This window comes from Symphalangus syndactylus, chromosome 2 (assembly GCF_028878055.3).
Source record: "Symphalangus syndactylus isolate Jambi chromosome 2, NHGRI_mSymSyn1-v2.1_pri, whole genome shotgun sequence".
NCBI lineage: Eukaryota > Metazoa > Chordata > Mammalia > Primates > Hylobatidae > Symphalangus > Symphalangus syndactylus.
This window is the reverse complement of record NC_072424.2, coordinates 137,133,862-137,153,380: the sequence shown is the minus strand read 5'-3', so window position 1 is coordinate 137,153,380 and position 19,519 is coordinate 137,133,862. Positions and strand designations below refer to the sequence as shown.

General features: G+C 42.3%; 1 protein-coding gene across 1 annotated transcript in view; it reads right to left on the bottom strand.

Moving 5' to 3' along the window:
* Positions 1–576: 576 nt before the first annotated feature.
* Positions 577–19,519, bottom strand: part of FNDC1 (fibronectin type III domain containing 1) — a 101,939-nt gene continuing 82,996 nt past the window's right edge. The window contains exons 18-23 of the mRNA XM_055268595.2: positions 15,729–15,837; positions 11,092–11,171; positions 7,383–7,412; positions 6,141–6,302; positions 4,467–4,589; positions 577–1,360 (exon numbers count right to left, since the gene is read on the bottom strand). Coding sequence (XP_055124570.2) covers positions 1,245–1,360; positions 4,467–4,589; positions 6,141–6,302; positions 7,383–7,412; positions 11,092–11,171; positions 15,729–15,837 — 620 coding nt within the window. The 3' untranslated portion in view covers positions 577–1,244. The remainder of the gene's footprint in view (positions 1,361–4,466; positions 4,590–6,140; positions 6,303–7,382; positions 7,413–11,091; positions 11,172–15,728; positions 15,838–19,519) is intronic.

Sequence of the window (19,519 nt, the reverse complement as noted above, 5' to 3'; positions counted from 1 at the left end):
AATCGCTTGAACCCAGGAGGCGGAGGTTGTGGTGAGCCAAGATCATGCCTTTGCACACCAGCCTGGGCAACAAGAGTGAAACTCTGTCTCAAAAAAAAAAAAATAAATAATAATAATAATAATCAGAATGAAATGTTTTTAAATAAACCCTCTTGTGCTACAGTCAAGAGAGGTAAGATGCTTCTATTTCAATGAGCAGATGCTGAGCTAAGAAGGAAAGACAAAGGGAATTCTTAAAAACAAGACTTTTAAATCATTTAGGATCTAAAATCTTTATCCATCTGGAACATACTGGATATGCCTCCATGGTGGCAACAAATAGATTTTCCCCGTGGATGTGGAAAGATCATCGCCTCAGGTGGAAAGCATTTGGTGTGCAGTGGTCAATGGTGTGGCCAGTTCTAGTACTGATACTGATGGTATCTCATCCTCCTCATCATTTCAGAGCCCCGCAGCACCCACAGAAAGAATGCATACCTTCCACCGTTGCTAGAGTATGCATAGTATGTATCCCTGGATGCTTCTAAAAGATGTTAATACACAACACTTTTGCCCAAAAAGTCCCACACACATTTATCTGGTGAACAAGTACAAATTTAGCAATTTTAATCAATATTCTTGCAGACAAGTGTGGATATGTATATGCATATATACATATATATATCAAAATTGAGAATTTACAAATAAGATTTGATACATTTAGTCTAGCAGTGGGTAAGTCCATAAAGTAAACCTCAAGCAGGATATATTTATTTTCTTTGGCGGTGTTTTTAATAATTCCATTCTACTGCATACAAAGGGACCTGAAGCTTAAATTCAGTTAGTTTTGGAGAAATCCAAAATGAGAAAAACAGAAAGCATGCAGCATTCCATGAAGCAAGAACAGCATGCATATGCTGTTCCTGGAAATACTGAAGTGTCCGAATTTCATGCCTAAAAAGTCTAGAAATCACACTGAATCAGCTGCTGGTTTCTGATGTCTCTGGGATGTGCTATTACAAACAAACAAAAAAAAAAGCGGAGAAGCAAAGTTAACAGCAAAACTGAATCCTGTTCATTGTCCAGGCCAAGAAGTGGGACTGAGTTCCAGACTGAGATGACCAGAATGGCCAGTGTCCATCTGTGACCTTCCTGGCACCTAGGGCAGTGGGGCTGAGCACGCTGTCTGTCTTTGCTCACAGCCCCTAGTGCGACTTAGTTGGTGGGGCTGGGCAGAGCAAGCTTGCAGCATGACGGTCCTGTGATTACCACTTTCCAGGGATGGAGACCCCACACTCGTACCAGCCCACATAGTAGTAGGGGGTTCCAAAGCCAATGTTCCCAAAGCTGACGGGCTCCTGACGATACTGGCGATGGTAGCCTGGAAGGGCAACAGGAGAGGGGGAAAGCATCAGAGGCCCCTGAACCAACAGGTAGAACTCATCCTTACAGCCTCCTTCAGACAGAAGGCCTCTGGTAAGTTGTTCTTGTGACAAAATGCTACTTTCAAATAAACTGAACCATTTTTGTGTGGAGTTGCCGTAGCCCTGGGGAAGGGCCAGAACCTCGGGCCCAGCCCCAATTCCAGCCTGGGGTGGGGTCTTTCCCACCTGTCTCTTATGCCTTTTGGGAAAGCCCAGCTGTAACTCGGGGGCCATGCTGGAGCTGGGGACCAGCTCAGGCCTCCTCCCTAGGAACCCAGTGACTAAGTGTAAAGTATTTCTTTATCCCAAACAGATCTGTAGAGATCGTCCAGTCCCCACACATGTGTGACACAGCTAGGATGGCGTGATCTCTGTCCCCACAGAAGAGGATAATTTTAGCCAGTTGCTAGTCAGCACTCACTACCAGGCAGGCCCTGACCTGGATGGATGACATTGAGCCAGATTCCTGCCCCATCCTCACAGAGCTCAGGGCCCCCAACTTACCTCTATCCTCCAAGGCTTAATTCTTGGACTCTGGGGTAGATTTTTAGACCTTTCAAGGAAATCTCTCAAAGAAATCCTGTAGCATTTCTGACCATTTCTCCCTTGAAGTAGGAGGGATGCTCCAACCTTCTCAAAATTTTTCTGGAAACTCAGTAACTGCTCTCACATTCTGTTTACTTTTGCCAAATAAATAGCTGCCTGTCCTTCCACCAGTGAGTGTGCTGAATACCCAGCAGCTCTGTTCAGGGCCAGTCCCATGACCACAGTCACAGGGACACCATGGAATATGGATAATGCAGGCACTAGTAACCCTGGGGGACTGTAAGACCCAGAAAAAATGAAGAAAGGTGATATAGTTTGTAGATTTGTTGTAATAGTTAATTTTATGTGTCGACTGGACTAGGCTACATATCTGATCCAACATTAAATGTTTTCGTAAACTATTTCTTAGATGAGATTAACATTTATTATTTTATTTCTTTTTCTTTATTTCAGAGACAGGATCTTGCTCTGTTGCCCAGGCTGTTGTCCTCTTGCAGTGGGGCCACAAAACCAAGACAAGCTTATAGGACAGACCAAATGGCTCTTTGACCAAAAGGCAGCCTAGACCTCTAGATCACTAGGTCACCTCTAGGTCACTGCAGCCTAGACCTCTCCAGCTCAAGCAGTCTTCCCATCTCAGCCTCCTGGGTAGCTGGGACTACAGGCATGCACCACCACACCTGGATAATTTTTTTATTTTTTGTAGAGATGGGGTCTCACTATGTTGCCTAGGCTGGTCTCAAACTCCTGGGCTCAAGCAATCCTCCCATCTCAGCCTCCCAAGGTGCTGGGATTACAGGTGTGAGCCACAGTGCCTGGCCAAGATTAACATTTAAATCACCAGACTGAGTAAAGCAGGTGACCCTCCATAATGTGGGTGGGCCTTGTCTAATCATTCAAAGGCCTGAATAGAAAAGACTGAGGTTCCCCTAACCAGAGGTAATTCTGCCTGCAAGTGGCCTTTGGATTTGAACTGCAACATCAGCTCTTCCCTGAGTCTCCAACCTGACAACCTACCCTGCAGATTTTGGACTTGCCAGTTTCCACAATTGTGTGAGATAGTGCTTTAAAATAAAACTATAGATAGATAGATAGATGATAGATAGATAGATAGATAGATAGATAGATAGATAGATAGGACAGATAGATGGATAAATGCATGGATAGATGGATGGATGGATGGATGGATAGATAGATAGATAGATAGATAGATAGATAGATAGATAGATAGATAGATAGATGTGAATAGATAGATAATGGATGGATACATACATACATACATACATACATAGACAGATGGATAGATAGATGGATGGACAGATGGATGGATACCTAGATAAATAAATGGATAGATAGATAGATAGATAGATAGATAGATAGATAGATCGATAGATAGATAGATGTGGGTGGATGGATGGATGGTTGGATAAATAGATGCATGGATAGATGGATAGATAGATGGATGGATAGATAGATGATGGATAGAGAGATAGACAAACAGATGAATAGATGGATTGATAGACGGATGGACAGTTATAAATATAAGGATAGACAGTATGGATAGATAGATGAATAGATAGATGGGTGGATAGATACATACATATATAAGTAGATGGGTAGATAGATTAATAATAGATAGATACACAGATGGATGGATGGATGGATAGATGATAGATAGACAATAGATAGATGGATGCATAAATGGATAGATGGATGGATGGACAGATAGATGGGTAGATAGATGGATAGAGAGACAGATGGATACATACATACATACATAGATGGATAGATAGGTAGATAGATGAGTAGATAGATATAGATAGATGACAGAGAGAGACAGATAGATGGATGGGTAGATAGATAGATAGATAGATAGATAGATAGATAGATAGATAGATCCTATTGATTCTTTGGATGAGAGAACCTTGACCAATATGCTTATTTTACTGTTTTCTGTATTTTACTAGATTTTATTTTTTGAAAAAGGGTAATTCATGTAGCTACCTACAGCATTTTTTCCAATCTAAAAATTTAGGAAATCAGAACATCTCATGTCTGGAAAATGCCTGATCACTCAGAGCTGAGTGCATAATCAAAAGGGTGCTAGACTGTACTCAGTTGTTCTGTTTATTCATTTGGAGGCTGAGAGAGTTAGTAACATTAAGTTGTTAACCTTTGAGATTAGCGTATTTGTCTTCACCTTATAATGCCACAATCAAACAGCTTATACGTTACCTCCTGAAACATATCACGGTGGGTCTGCATGTGTGTTTAACTTTGCCTTCTCTGTACCTTTGTTCATGCCATTCCCCACCTCCTTGAGACTCACCCCCTCACCCATACATAATGGAAGTATTTTGTTGATTCTTTATTTTGTTTTATTTTTATGACCTTAAGTGCTCCCAACATCCATCTTCAAATGACAAGGCAAAGGCAGACCTACTGTGGATTTTTCCCCTCTATTAATCCTTCTCTCCCACCTCCCAGGGTAATATATCAGGCATTTGTTTGTATTACCTTGAATAGTAGGGAGGGCTTCTACATAGGACTGAGGCCCTGTTCTTCCATCAAGGTGTGAATCCACAAATTGGCAATGGTCTTCACCTCTTCCCCAACTGTCTCCAATGCTGTAGAATGTATCTGCATGAAGGAATTGATTGAGTCCGTGACTAGGTACAGAAAGTCACAACTGGTTTAGGAGTTTGCACAAGCTTTGGAGACCATTTGAATTGAGCATATTACTTAAACTGTGTGTGCTATGCTTTTCATGTCTGACAATGGTGATAACGGCACCAATCTCATAAAGGTTGTAAGAATTCAGCAAGATCAAAGTATGCTAAATACTTAATGAATGTCCAGTAAGTTGGAACTACAGCATTAACACTATAGGCAGTTTCGAGTAGACCTTTCTATTCCTTAGTTCTAAAAAAAAGGGATGATGAAAACTATGATAGTTGGAGAATACATCATGAAGTTATTATGAAAGGCAGGAAGGTCTATACAAATAGAAGAACTTATTTTCATGCATAACTAGGAGGGGGCGGGCCTGTGGCATGAGACGCTGTCCATGGTCCTGAGCCATGGCTGCACAGTAGGACAAACTTGTTTCTCCCAATCCTGGGATATGACAATGGTTATGCAGCCTCTCCTAGGAATTCTGAAGCAGGGGAGGAAAAGGACAGTGATGGAAGAGAAAGAAAAGAGCAGAGAGAGAGAGACAGAGAGAGACAGACCGTGCCTGTTGGGAGAAGCATATACACAGAAATTGCTAGGGTTGTGGTCGAAGGAGGGACTTTGTTTTGATAGTTTTTAAATGATCACTGCTAACAAGAAAAAGAAAAACAAAAAACACTCAAAATATATTTTTGACCAATAACAAAATGTAGACCAGCTGAGGTAAAGTTTTAACAATGTATACACTGAAAAATTTAAAGTTATGCAAGTTTAAAAATAAAAAACAAGTTTGCTGTGTAGATGGGTGAGTGAAAAGCCAGCTGAATAGAAATCACATTTGGAAGTGTTGGTAGCTCAAAGCACTCGAGTTATTCTTTGTTTCAATCTCCTACCATGATAAAAACAATGTGGTTTTTATTAGGACACAGAACAAATATTACTGCTGATATATGTTCCACCATTTACATTTTTTCTCTGTAAAGTTGTGGCTATGGCAGGGGCTGGAGAGAAAACTTTTCCTCAATTATTCCAGCTCGTGCTCGTACTCATTATTATTGTATTAGTGGCAAAAAAAAAAAACAAAACTAGATTTCTAACAGAATTTTGGAATGACATAGCCAGCCACTATGTCATTCCTAAGACATAGTGAATTTTTCATTTGTTCATTTTTCATTTCTTTTTAGTAGAGATGGATTTCACCATGTTGGCCAGGCTGGTCTTGAATTCCTGATCTCAAGTAATCCGCCCACCTCGGCCTCCCAAAGTGCTTCGATTACAGGTGTGAGCCACTGTGCCCGGCCAACAGAGTAAATCTTTTAAAATATTTTTGGGTTGCCAGTGTAAAAACTAGTATCCTCAAAGTAGAATCTGTAAAATTGGTTTGTATTAGAGGCAGAGTGAGCCATAATCATAGTTCCAGCCCTCATAAACCTTCTGATGCACCTGTGGTGCCAAGTTAGTACTTCATAAATCAAAATGTTCCATACCTTCCATAGCCAACCATGCACAAAGACTTACCTTTCAGGTTGTCACTGAGGTAGATTTTATACCTCAGTGAATTACAAAGAACAACTCCAACGAACTTTCGATACCATGTGCGCTTCACATATTGCCGTCCGTGGCATTCCGTGTAGCTGGGATCATGTTTGAAAGCGAATGGGATCCAGATAGGCTCACCGCCTTGACAACACAAAACACACCTGCTAACGGCAAGCACTCCACAGTGTGTCTCTCACACAAAGTGCCAGCAAATTAGACTTCATTCCTGGGCCTTCCTTTCCTTACAGGGCTGTTTGTTTGTTTGTTTGTTTGTGTCGTTGTTGTTGTTTGTTTGTTTTTGATGGAGTCTCGCTCTGTCACCCAGGCTGGAGTGCAGTGGCACGATCTCGGCTCACTGCAACCTCCACCTCCCGGGTTCAAGGGATTATCCTGCCTCAGCCTCCTGAGTAGCTAGGATTACAGGAGCATGCCACCACACCCGGCTAATTTTTGTATTTTTAGTAGAGACGGGGTTTCACCATATTGGTCAGGCTGGTCTCAAACTCCTGACCTTGCGATCCGCCCGCCTTGGCCTCCCAAAGTGCTGGGATTACAGGAGTGAGCCACCGCACCTGGCCTTGCAGGGCTTTTTTGAGCAAAATTTTCCCACCCTCCTTCTCTTTCTCTGTCTTTTTTAGTACTAAAGTACATTTGGGTCATTCCATTTACCCGAACGTATTTAAAGTGTTCACATTTCAATAAGGGATTCTCAGAGTTAGGAAGTCCTTAAACGGCAAGGAAAATAAGCTGTGATGGCAGATTTGGTTTTTGGGGCATGCCGTCCTGTCCCCAGGTCCCTCTGTATAGACTCCACTTCTTGCCACTCAGAAGACCTGTTTTGCCCTTAAGCAACAAGGCTTTCTCAATTTCCTTGAAAAACAACGTAAAACTTGCTGTTTTACTTATCGCACTTTGCTACATTTTCAGTGATTTAAAATATTCAAATGAGTCATGAAAATAAAGTATCTGTTTCATAGGACTGGCTACTCCATAATGTTTTTTCATAGATGTTGATTGCTATGGCTCTGTTTTAAAATTCCCAGGTCATTATTTCCCACAGAATAAAGAAGATCAGGATGAAGAGTGCAAGGAAAGCATACAAGTTGACAGAAAATTGTGAAAATGGTGCAGACTTTCTAATTGTGAGTAATCACAACAATCTCATATTCAATATTCAACTTGATTACCAGAATGTCCAGATTATCAAGAAGATAAACTTACCTGGGGGCCTCACAACAAGCAGAGGATTATCTGTAGAATAGAAAAGAAATAATGGACTTTGTGCATATTTCACAATCATGCAATTCTTTAAATGGTTAGTGTAACTGAAATAGCTAACCAAATTAGAATAAAGAAAAAGATAAGGTTTGATAGATGCCAACGTTTTCCTTGGTTTTATTTTCTAAACATTTCCTTTTGAGAAATACTGTTTTCTAGTTAGAGTGTGTTGCTATTTACCTAGATGCTGTGGATCCCTGAAAATAATAAGTTTTTGATATTATGTATTACAAAATAATTCAGTACTCATTTAAAAAAATTGTCTACCTTTAGAAAACAGTGTGGTGGTTTCTTAAAAAGGTGAGCGTACACCTACTGTACAATCCATCCATTCCACTCAGTCATTTATCCAAGAGAAATGGAAACATATGTCCATCCAAACACTTCCACATAAATGTTTATAGCATCTTTGTTTGTAATAGTCAAAAAGTAGAAACAACACAAGTGTTTATCAACAGGTGATCCGACTAGGTAAACAAACTGTAGCACAGCCATACAAGGAAATACTGCTCACTAGTGAAAGAGGGTGAACTATTGATACACACAATGGTTTGGATGAATCTCAAAATGATTATGCTAGGTGAGAGAAGCCAGTCAAAGGAGTTTATACTGTATGAGTCTACTGATACCCAAATCTAGAAAGTGCAAACTAATCTATAGTGACAGGAAGCAGATGAATGTTTGCCTATAAACTGGAGAGACAAGGGGCCTGGGAAAGCTGCATTGCACAGTAGCAGAAGGAAACTGTCTGGGAGATGGATATGCTCACTATCTTGACAGTGACAATGGCTTCATGGATATAAGCACAACTCAAAATATATTAAGATGTACACTTCAGGTAGGTGCAGGTTACTGTATGCCGTTTATACCTCAACAAATGCAAAACCTGTCTCTACCTTAGCCCAAGTAACAGCACTTAAGAGAATATGACACTAGTTTTTTAAGGAATTCTGCTTTAGAAAAAGTTCTTTTTTTTTTTTTTTTTTTTTTTATTTGAGACAGAGTTTCGCTCTTGTTGCCCAGGCTAGAGTGCAATGGCATGATCTCAGCTCACCACAACCTCCACCTCCTGGGTTCAAGTGATTCTCCTGCCTCAGCCTCCTGAGTAGCTGGGATTATAGGCATGTGCCACCATGCCTGGCTAATTTTTTATTGTATTTTTATTTTATTTTATTTTATTTTTAGATGGAGTCTCGCTCTGTCACCCAGGCTGGAGTGCAGTGGCACAATCTTGGCTCACTGCAAGCTCCGTCTCCTGGCTTCATCCCATTCTCCTGCCTCAGCCTCCCGAGTAGCTTGGACTACAGGTGCCCACCACCATGCCCAGCTAATTTTTTGTATTTTTAGTAGAGACAGGGTTTCACTGTGTTAGCCAAGATTGTCTCGATCTCCTGACCTCGTGATCTGCATGCCTCGGCCTCCCAAAGTGCTGGGATTACAGGCGTGAGCCACCATGCCCGGCCAAAAAAGTTCATTTTTATAAAATGCCATGAACTAGGTAAATCTGGACCATTCTTTTTTTATTTTTGAAAAATTATCATACAGTAAATTGCTGTTTTAGGGTATATATCCTACGAATGTTCACGCCTGCATAGGTTCATGGAATCCTGCCAAAATCAGCATGCAAAATGTTTCTTTCCATCACCCCCAAATCTCCCTAGGCTGCGCTTTGTACAGACCATTTGTGCTGATGTCCTCTGCTATCCACCAGATAGAGGGACACACCATAGCCATAAGTGTCAAATGCTTGCTTTGCTCTCCTGCTCTGAACTGAAGTTCAGCAGTCTGCCAAAAAAGTCCCAAATACCCCAGGGCAGGTGGAGTGAAACAAACAAAATGACACCAGCACAGACGACAAAACCTGACCTCATGGCACAGCCTGTGTCACACACTACGTTTACTTTCTATATTAATTTTCAGATTGTTATGTTTGGCAAATGCCATAATTCACTGACTTGATCATTTTCCTGTTGCTCGCCTAACCATTTTCAGCAGGGTAGCACAAAACGAAGGAGAAACTTGAATAAACTGACGGAATAAAGGAAGATGACCAGAGCGAGTTAACCGTCCAATTTTCTTGTGTGTGAGCCTCCTCTGGGAGCTCATTGAAAGTGTTTCCTAGACAGATTCTTTTTCAGAGGGTAGGGTGGGGCCTTGAATTTTCCTCACCCACCCCTTGGAGGCCATAAAGAATGAGTTAGGAGTTTTTCTTGGGGGAGAAGGTAGAAGACAGCTGTTTTATCAAAACTTTAGATTGCAGCTCCAGAAGTTACATGTATATCACTTTTACTCTCAGAAAGATTTCAGATCAGGGTTTCTTGATAGCTTTTTGGATTTGAATTTTTTTTTATGCTTTTCTCATGTTGATTCTGATAGTTGCCAAGGTCCACCTTGCTTTTAGGAAATGCAGCCATAATCACAGACACATCCCTTACTTTAGCAAATTAACCACAGATAATAGTTTTCTCTTGCTCTTTCCTAATTACTAACAGAAACGTATTTCTTAAATAAATAAATGAAAACATGTTTGAGGTCCTTTGCCTACATTTCTGGCATAAAGCATATTCTTAGAGAAGATTTTATGTTTTCATTTATTTTGACTCAGTAGATTTTTAAATCATTACACTTAAAAATATCTTCCAATGACCCATTTGCTGGGATCAGGCTGCATGTAGAAGGTAATCTAGCCAAATGGAAGCTGGGTGCAGGGCTGGCTCAGCTGGGTTGCCCTGAACTCAGCCTGGCTTCCTACATGGAAAAGTCTCTAGGCCAAGAACTGTCACAGTAGCTGGCTCTGCATGTGCTACATTAGACCATAGGTCATAGGAACTATGTTTTCAGAGACAAGGTCTCACTCTGTCACCCAAGCTAGAGGGCTGTGGCATGATCACGGCTCACTACAGCTCAACCTCCTGGGCTCAAACCATCCTCCCTTTTCAGTCTCCTGAGTAGCTGGGACTACAGGCATGCACCACCATGCCTAGCTAATTAAAAAAAAATTTTTTTTGTAGAAACAGGACCTCCCTGTGTTGCTCAAGCTGCTCTTGAACTCCTGGTCTCAAGAGATCCTCCCACCTTGGCTTCCCAAAGTGTTGGGATTACAGGCATGAGCCACCACTCCTGACCAGGAACATTTCCTTGAAGGGACTGAGAACTCTGCCCACCAGCACCCCAAAATGCAAGTAAGACTGAATGATATTGTAATTAACCTCTCAATATTAATTAAAGATATCTCTGCCTTCTACTAAAGGGGGCATCCAATGTCTTGGCTCATTGGAGAGGCAACTTCCTGTCAGCCACATGACATGTGTGTTCTTCAGGTGCTTGCAATAATTTTTTTAAAACTCTGCAACTAAATTTTGTACAGATAGAGTCAACTTTATCTTTCCTATGTTGTTGAAATCTAGATTTTTTTCCTTTCATTGGAATTTGACCTTTCTGTTCTTCAGAGAGCCCATGAAAACTACTTTTAATTTTATTATCCAAGTTTTAACCTAGCACAAAGCAAATAATGTTTACTTTAGAAACTGACATCCAACATGAGCTCATTAAATAGAAAAGTAAGGATTTATTCTATTGTAGCCATTATGCTAGATTATTTATTTCGTTTTCTAGAAAAGTAAAACAAATCAGAACGTGAAGTCATTCATACCTGATTCAGTGACAAATGAGACTGAAGAGCTGATAGGTCCATAGCCATGAGGATTTTGTGCTTGCACTTTAAAATAATACCTGAAGTTGGAAGAAAATATATTTTGAAAGAGACATGTATTTGGTTTCCATGTAACAAAACAGACTCCCAAACTACTGAACAGCTGAATCATGACAGGATTTGAGTTCTACTTTTTACAAATGCACACAGCACCAGTGATTCTTCATGTCTTTTTCTGAACTTTCCCAGTTTTGAATAAATTCTCTAAATAATACAATTAACATAGCAGAGACACATGGCTAATGGCAATAGAAGGGACATATTAGAACACAGGTTTCTTGCTGAGCATGCATTCCTTTGCATCAGGACCGTCCCTGCTCTGCGCAGGCTCTCCTGAGCTCATCCCTGGTGAGACGCTCCTCTAGCCCTGCTCTCCCTCAGGTTTAAGACTCTGGTCTCCGCTTCAGTCCCACAGCCTAAGAGAGAGAGGGTGGTGGAGCAAAACACTACAAAGCAAAATTCAAATTACAACCTAATTATATCCCTGGAGTCCATGTAAAAGAGCGGGGTGTTTGCTCCAGCAACCATGCAACTTATGGTTGATACAGAGAGAGGATGAACCTGGCTGGAGGCTGCCTCTTCAGTGAAGCTAACATGACAATGGTGTCTTGGGTGCATTGAGAAACGCTGTGGTTGGCTTTGGAGCTGGGAAGGGACCACCTTAAAAGTCACTGAGTTATGAGCTTCTGTGCCTCAAGGAAAGACAAACAAGTCCAAGAAGGGGAAGGGGGAAAGATCTGGAGAGAGAGGCTTTTCTGTAGGGCTAAACTTTGTCTTGGAACAGAGAATGTGCTGGAAAGCACGCTGCCTGAGTCAACTAGCTCATCTGGAGGGAGACTGAATCTCGAAGCATCTTATTTGCATTCTTACAAGCAAGAGAAAAAGAATGGTGGTTAGAGAAGTAATAAAGACCAACACCACACTTGTGTCCCACTATATCTTAATCTTTGTGCTTTCCTCACCTCTTGATTCTAGATATTTTATGTGCTCTTTCAGTGCTTAGCTACTTACAGATGAAGAGAGAGGTAAAGAATCCTGGTGGTTCTGTCATTTTAGAGAGCTCATAAGGGACCTCTTCTCTGGCTTTTGGCCAGTAAGAATGTCACACTTAAATGTTATAAAATTCTTTATTTGATTAAGTCAGGCACACAGATTCCATGTACTAATTAAAATGCACATTTTTAAAAAGCGAATTATTCCTATTCAGAGAGCAAAGGGTTATTAGGCCTATTGCACCAACAGCCTTGGCCTCAAGCCTTCTGAGCTGCTGGATCACCAAGGCAGTATCTGGCCTCAGAACAGAGATACTTTACTTTGAGTTTGATTAAACAGAAAGCAAAGAAAAGCCATTGGGTAAAATTAGTCTTCCTAAGCCATTTGCGTCTTATTTAGGAGTATTCTTTTTTATTGCAATTTAAATAAAAAGATATGCACAATTAAGAACATATGAGTTTCCAAATCTCAATTCACTCAGCAGCTCATGTTTTCCCAGTTACACGTACTTTTATGCAGTGGTTGTGGAGTTATTTAAGGCAAAACTCTGCAGGCAGTTTGAGCAGTGGGTTTGGCATACATTTGCAGTCCTGGGCAAACTTTACAGATACTTTTTTTGAAAAGGAAATTAAAACATAAGGAAGGATGCATACTCAGGGGCTCCACGGGGCACTTCTGCTGAGTAGTCAACCCCACGGAGGGAAGTGCCTCTATGCCATCAAGGAGGTGGCAGAAGGGTGAATGACAGGCTGAGAACCACTATTCAGATGGATCTGTTTGTATCGATTTTGTTTTGACACTGAAACCTAAATATTCTCCAAATCCACCTTCCCTGTTGACACAATGATCCTAGGCCTCCAGAAACTCACGTGTGGCCATTCCAAAGACATACTCCCATTAGAACCTCACCTAAGCTATCAAAGTAAATTTAAATATGCTGAGCTGAAAAACAACATGAAATTATGCAAAAAGTAGAATTCCATTTTTAAAACCCGCATGAAACTTTTTCGATGGGCTAAAGTATACATTTCATACTCTGAATAGTCTCTGCCTCAGCCAAGTAACAAAAGCAATCCATGCCTCGCCTTCTTATATAAGCTTCTGGCACCTTCTTTTGAACAGCGTCAATCGTGACAAATCTGTGTGTTTTAAGTATGGATTTAAAACATGCAGACTCCGAAGAGTTCTTTGGGACTCTGTCTGGTGACTAAGGTAGACAATGCTCACTTAAAGTCAAAAGCAAGATCCAATTGTAAATAACCAAAGCTCACTTTTATGCCCTGGCCCATCTTTTGGGTAGACTGACTTCTGGTCTCCCCTAGATTGACTCAGAAGCTGGTTTCTCAAGAGAGCCCCCATGAGAACTGAGATGACCAAAGTGAGTTCCCCAGAGATGATCTGCATTCCAGTGACACAGGGGAAAATGAGTGTCCTTACATCACACTTGCACTTTCCTAGATCTAAAATTTAGCAGCTGCTCAGAAGGGTTTTGAGGAAATGCAGGAGGAGCTGCCAGCATCTCTACCAGAAGAGCACATAAGCAGGTGGGCACCTCAGGAGAGGGAGATTAGCAGCTGCTGCTCCTCCTCTGCCTCAAGGCGCTGAGTGTGTGTGGGGCCAACCCAAGGAACCCTGGCACTGTCTGTCCCACCTCTCCTCACCCTTCCTGCAAATCTGCCTCCTTTATTTCCCAGGACACACACTTCTTTGAGGCATCCTCTCTGCTGGGAGCACAGCCTTCTCTGCAGGATAACTGATTCTTATGGTTCAAATTTTACTTTCCCAGAGAACCTCGTCTGACTCCCCTCTCTATCCCCAAGCTCACAAAGAAAAAAATCCCCCCATTATATACTCTCAAAGCATGATGTACTTCTCCCTCACAACACCCACACGGGGAGGTTTATATTTATGTTGTTTTTTTAAAAATCTGCCTCTTCTACCAGACTGTAAGCTCCTTGAGGGCAGGGCCATGTGTATTCTCCCCAGCCCAGCCCAGATGTTCCACCTCACACTCAGGAAGTGTGTAGTAAGGACTGACTGAATGAGCCATGCACACTCATGTTGAAAGAACAAGTAAACCATCGCCCTACATAACCCTCCTGACATGACTCAAAACTCAACATCAGTCTGGCAGCAGAAGTTGTGGAAAGAACGCTGGACTCGGCGAGTCAGGAGGCTGTGATTCAGATTCTATTGTAAGTAGCTCTGTGGCAAGGCCTCTGGAAGGCCTCTCAGCTTTTTGATACTGAGGCTGTGCTGCAAAAGCATTGTCACTCTGCACACGACCAAAAAAAAAAAAAAAAAAAGAGACATTGACTCCATTTTCTCTAATTTCATTGGTTTTGTTTTCTCTAATTGATTAAAAAATTAATTTGACATTACTATTAGGGAAAAGTTAAAAAAAGAAAGTGCTTTCTCAGTTTCCTGGTTTACTATTTGCTTTTAATTTGCCAAACCCCAAAATTCATAACAATTTATGAAAGCTCAGCTCAAGCGGGACCAAATGGCACATTAAAATGTCTTGAGGAAAATTCACAGCTCATTCAGTAGCGTTTCGGTGCCCACAGCTAGTGTCCAGATTCTACACCCTTTACCACATGCCTATCTAATGAGGGCCATTTTGTTCCAACCTCCTCCATGTTCCTTGGCCTGTGTAGAAAATGAGAGGCCTTGGGTGCACCCTCACCTCACTTCGAGCTCTTTGCTAAGCAAATATGGTGGCTCCCCACAGCAGCAGTCTACTGGACCCATTTGTACCAGCTTGTGAGAGCCAGTCATTAAGTATTCAGGAAGTCTGCAAGCCCATGGTAGCTTAAAATTGGCCCAAATGGGAGTATTTATACCACAGAAATTGGCAAATGGTATCAACCAGGGAATTTTTTTCCCAGAGAGCCAGTTTACCAGCACACCACTCTTGACCATCAAGTGCTTGGTGCTTTCCCATGCTCACTCACCCGGGAGCTTTCTGGGGGTCATTACCACCAAAACAAGATGGCATAAAAGGGTAATGAACAGTCAATTTCTTTGTGCCCCTGGGAACCAGTTTTGCCAATTTCACACCAAGGGCCATAAACTCTGGCTTCCAAAATGATTCTCTGGCCAGCCACGCCTAGTTTATGAAGACATGCTTATAACCTCTACAAATGTGTAAAATGCATCTTTCTTGAATGATGTGAACTTCTACATCACAGAGTTTGGGAACCAGTTCATTAAAGTGTTTAGTGATTGCGGCTCCATTTTTACATATGAAGGTTATGATGCCTAGTGTCACAATATTGGGACTAAAAATGGACCAATTCTTTCAACACAGATAACAACTTTTCTTTCCCTAATGGCAGGTAGTGTTTAGGTAAACAGGGAGGAAAATATAAGCACAATAGCCTAACAATGACAATACATACAGTCATTTCTTCTAAGAAACTTATAGGACATATGGTGAGCACACACTGACATTCTATTAGAACCAAACAGGGTATTCAAAGAAATCACAAAAACATTTTGATTCCCCCCTTCATTTCCAACCAAAGCAAATCAGTGACCATCCACACGGGTCTCATCTTTTCTAAATGACTGACACATCATACCTCGTGTTGGGCTTCAGATTCTCAATGGGCAAGTGAGTTACTGATGAAGCTTGAGTGGACCACTTGTTCCTGATGAAGTCTTCATAGGATGCACTGTAAACCAAGTAACCTGAAAATGGAAACAGGAAAGAGCCCAATGGACACCAAGGAACCAAGTCACACACAAGATGTAACCCATGAGGACAGGAGTGAGGCAAAGCTGCAGATGCAGCTCCATGTGGGAACTACAGGAAGGAGGGAACGCAGCACCGTGGGACAGGATGGGATGTAACGCTGGTACCTTCTGCTGAATCCAGATGGGGATGACAAAACTAAGACACTTCCTGATGACCTGCTGGCCCCTTACTTCTCTTGCTCATTCCCCAGCCTTTCCCATCGCCTCAGAACTAATCACGTCTCATCTTGATCACACAGAAAAACAAAAGCAGAAGAAAAAAGCAGTGCCCTCCACACATGTATTTAAGAACTTCCTGGTAAGATAGTACACCATTGCCCTGCACAGGAAACGAAGAATGTTGCTGGTGGATGCTGTGTGTGTGTGTGGGGCTAAGAGACCCCACACACCCAGGGGTCCCATGCCCACTTGATGAAGGCTGTCCTGCAATTTCTCATTGCTCAGTATCTGTGCTGCCCTTGCCCTCACTGTCTAATCACAGCAGTGAGGCAGCTCTTCTTTCTATTGTCCAACCTGCTCTGTCTTGTTGCTAATAACAGACCTCAGCGGGTGCATCCTTGGCCCTGACACCTGCCCAGCCTTTACAGCTGTCCCAGGAGGCAAAGTAAAGTTCATCCCACAGCTCAGCGCATCCCATATCCTAGGTCTCTTATGTGTACACAGAAGGAGAAAACATTTGTCAAGCACTTCCTTTGAGCCAAACATTATGCCAACTAGGTACTCTCAATTGAATTTGACTTTGATTAATCCTCATGATCCTAGTATGTAGGTATTGCCTTCCTCATTTTGACACATGAGGAAGCTGAGTCTTAGCAATAGGTTAAATGTCTAAGTTCACAAGTATTGATTCATTCAACAAATATTTGTTGTGCAACTACTATTTGCCAAACATTATACTAAGTGCTGGAGATAAGCTGTGTGGTAGGAGGTGGGACGGATTCCAGGTAGTGGGAATCCTGGGCAAGACACTGAAGAGGGAGGACCCAGGAGAAGGCAGTGTGGCTGGAAACCATAAGTGGCAGGAATGGGTGGCATGAGCTGAAGCTGAAGCAGCACAGATGGGAAAACTAGGCAGCACCCTTGGGCCACACTAGGCTTTTGCTTTTCGTTCTAAAAGAAAGGGAAAGACAGTTAAGACATTAAACCTATACAATTAGGTCTGCATATTCAACACATCTCTCCTGTGCAGAATGCCAAATGGATTGGGTGTGGGAGTGCAGATGTGGATGGGACAGTCTAGTTAGACAGCTCTTACAGTAACCAGGCGAGAGATGGCAATAGCATAGATGAGCACGGCACCTAATGGAGAGAAATAGATGGGTTCAAGAGGAATCCAGATGGCAACATTGACCAGATTTAATGATGAGTTGAATATAGAAGTGAGATAGAAGGAGACTTGAAGATGCTTCTAAGGCTTCAGGCTTGAGCAAATGTGTAGAAAGTGGGACAGTTCTCTGAAATGGGAAACACAGATGAGGGCCAGATTTGGGAATGGGAAGGATGGGAAGGATCGTTAGTCTGATTTTTTTTTTTTTTTTTTTGGCTGGAGTGCTATCTCGGCTCACTGCAAGCTCTGCCTCCCGGGTTCACACCATTCTCCTGCCTCAGCCTCCCGAGTAGCTGGGACTACAGGCATCCACCACCACGCCCAGCTAATTTTTTTGTATGTTTAGTAAAGACGGGGTTTCACCATGTTAGCCAGGATGAGTCTAATTTTTTATACACCAAGTCCGAGATGCTCTGGAGACATCCCAGTGATGACATCAAATGATTTTATGATTTGCATCTGATTTTACTATTTGGGGCTCAGAGGAGAGGATCGCCTGGCCTTGAGATATAAATCAATGACTCATTTCTGAGATGAATTAAAACCATGTGCATGAGCAAGAGGAAAAGAGGCCCAGGACCAAGCCTTGAGAAATTCCACCACTGAATGTTGTACAAGCTGGCAAGGAGATGAAGAGGTTGAGAGAGATCACACAAGTTAAGAAGAAGGAAAAGATCAATAACATCGAATGCACCTAAGAGGTGCACGTGATTTTATTTAGCACCCTATGATCACTGATTAGTGTCACACAACTAACAAATGGGCAAGCTGGGCCTGGAAGCCAGGTGAACTGGACCCTGGAGCCCTCCCCACACTGTAACCTGGAGGAGAGTCATTGAACTTAGGAAGAGTTGCTGCCCTCCCCACGGCATTTCCCCTCTGGCACAGTGTTGTCAAGCCCTGCATGCTTCCACTGGTGCTGCACACAATGGCCCACCCCAGAGGGGACGGAGGTTACATGTGCGCCACGGAAACCTGGCTTCTAATGGAGTTGGCAAAGCTTAGACTCTTGCACCTCTGGCTTCCATCAGAACCCTGCGGTTCCCATGTAAGGCACTGGTTTCTCGGCTGATCCTGTGTCTGGGTTTTGAGGGCTTTGGGGTTTTGATAAGGTGCTTGCTGGGCACAGCATAACTCCTGATCTCTCTGTTGTTCTCATCAAAACCAGTCCTGAAAGTGACTGATAAGCTGGTCCTGGAAAACTAAGAGGTCATCACATTGGTGATTTCCTACAGAATCACTCCTAATAAAGTAATAACTTCATTCATCACGAGAGATTTGGGAAAGCAAACAGGTTGTAGGCAGGAATTCCAGGAGTTTCACACTGTTTGGGCACCCCCTCATTACACATTGACTTGACTGCTTGTGAAAGAAAGAATGGCAGGTGAAAATGAGCAGAGCATACAACATCCATGTAGCCAGCAGGATTCAACTGCAGGGCCCGATAATGTGATGCTTCATTTAAGTTTAGGATGTATCCACTTGGCTTCGTTGTTCTGCAGGTGAAAGAGCCGGTGTTTGGTTCACTAATGGATGACGAGCTGCAGCTATTCTCTCTCTGAGCCTTGTGGAGTCTGGTGTTTTCCCCCACACCACAGGGTGTCATGTGCTGCAGTGTTCCACAGTAATCAGCTTGACAGGAGTTGGCACGGCTCTGTATTGGGAGTGCCCTATAAACACCTCATCCATATTATTTATGCCAGTGTCGTGAGTACTCATGATTAGGGCTCTGAGGTTTCATTTCGGATGAGGTGCAGGGTGGGGCATGTGAGGACGCTAAGGCTCTAGGGAGCTTTGAATGTCTTGGAATGCCCAGGCATGGGTGTTTCAGAAGCCCGACCTCTACAGGACAATACAGAAATCACATCTGAATTACGTCTCAGAGACATTTGTTGGGAGTTCTCTGAAAGCTCCTTCTTCACTGCAAGAACCCTTGAGGCATGTTTAGTGGGGCCAATACACTCTCATTCTGCAGCCAATGTTTCTTAGAAGCCCCTTGAATCAGGGCGCAATGATATATTTATGTTAAGTAATATCTGTTATGCAAGAGGTCAAAAGCTAAACAGCTTAAAGGTTTTAAATTATTTTTTCTGTATGCTTTCTTGCTTGCTTTTAAAAATTACCATTCACAAGGGGAGCGATAGCATTAGGAGATACACCTAATGCTAAATGACAAGTTAATGGGTGCAGCACACTAACATGGCACATGGATACACATGTAACAAACCTGCACATTGTGCACATGTACCCTAAAACTTAAAGTACAATAAAAATAAATAAATAAAAATT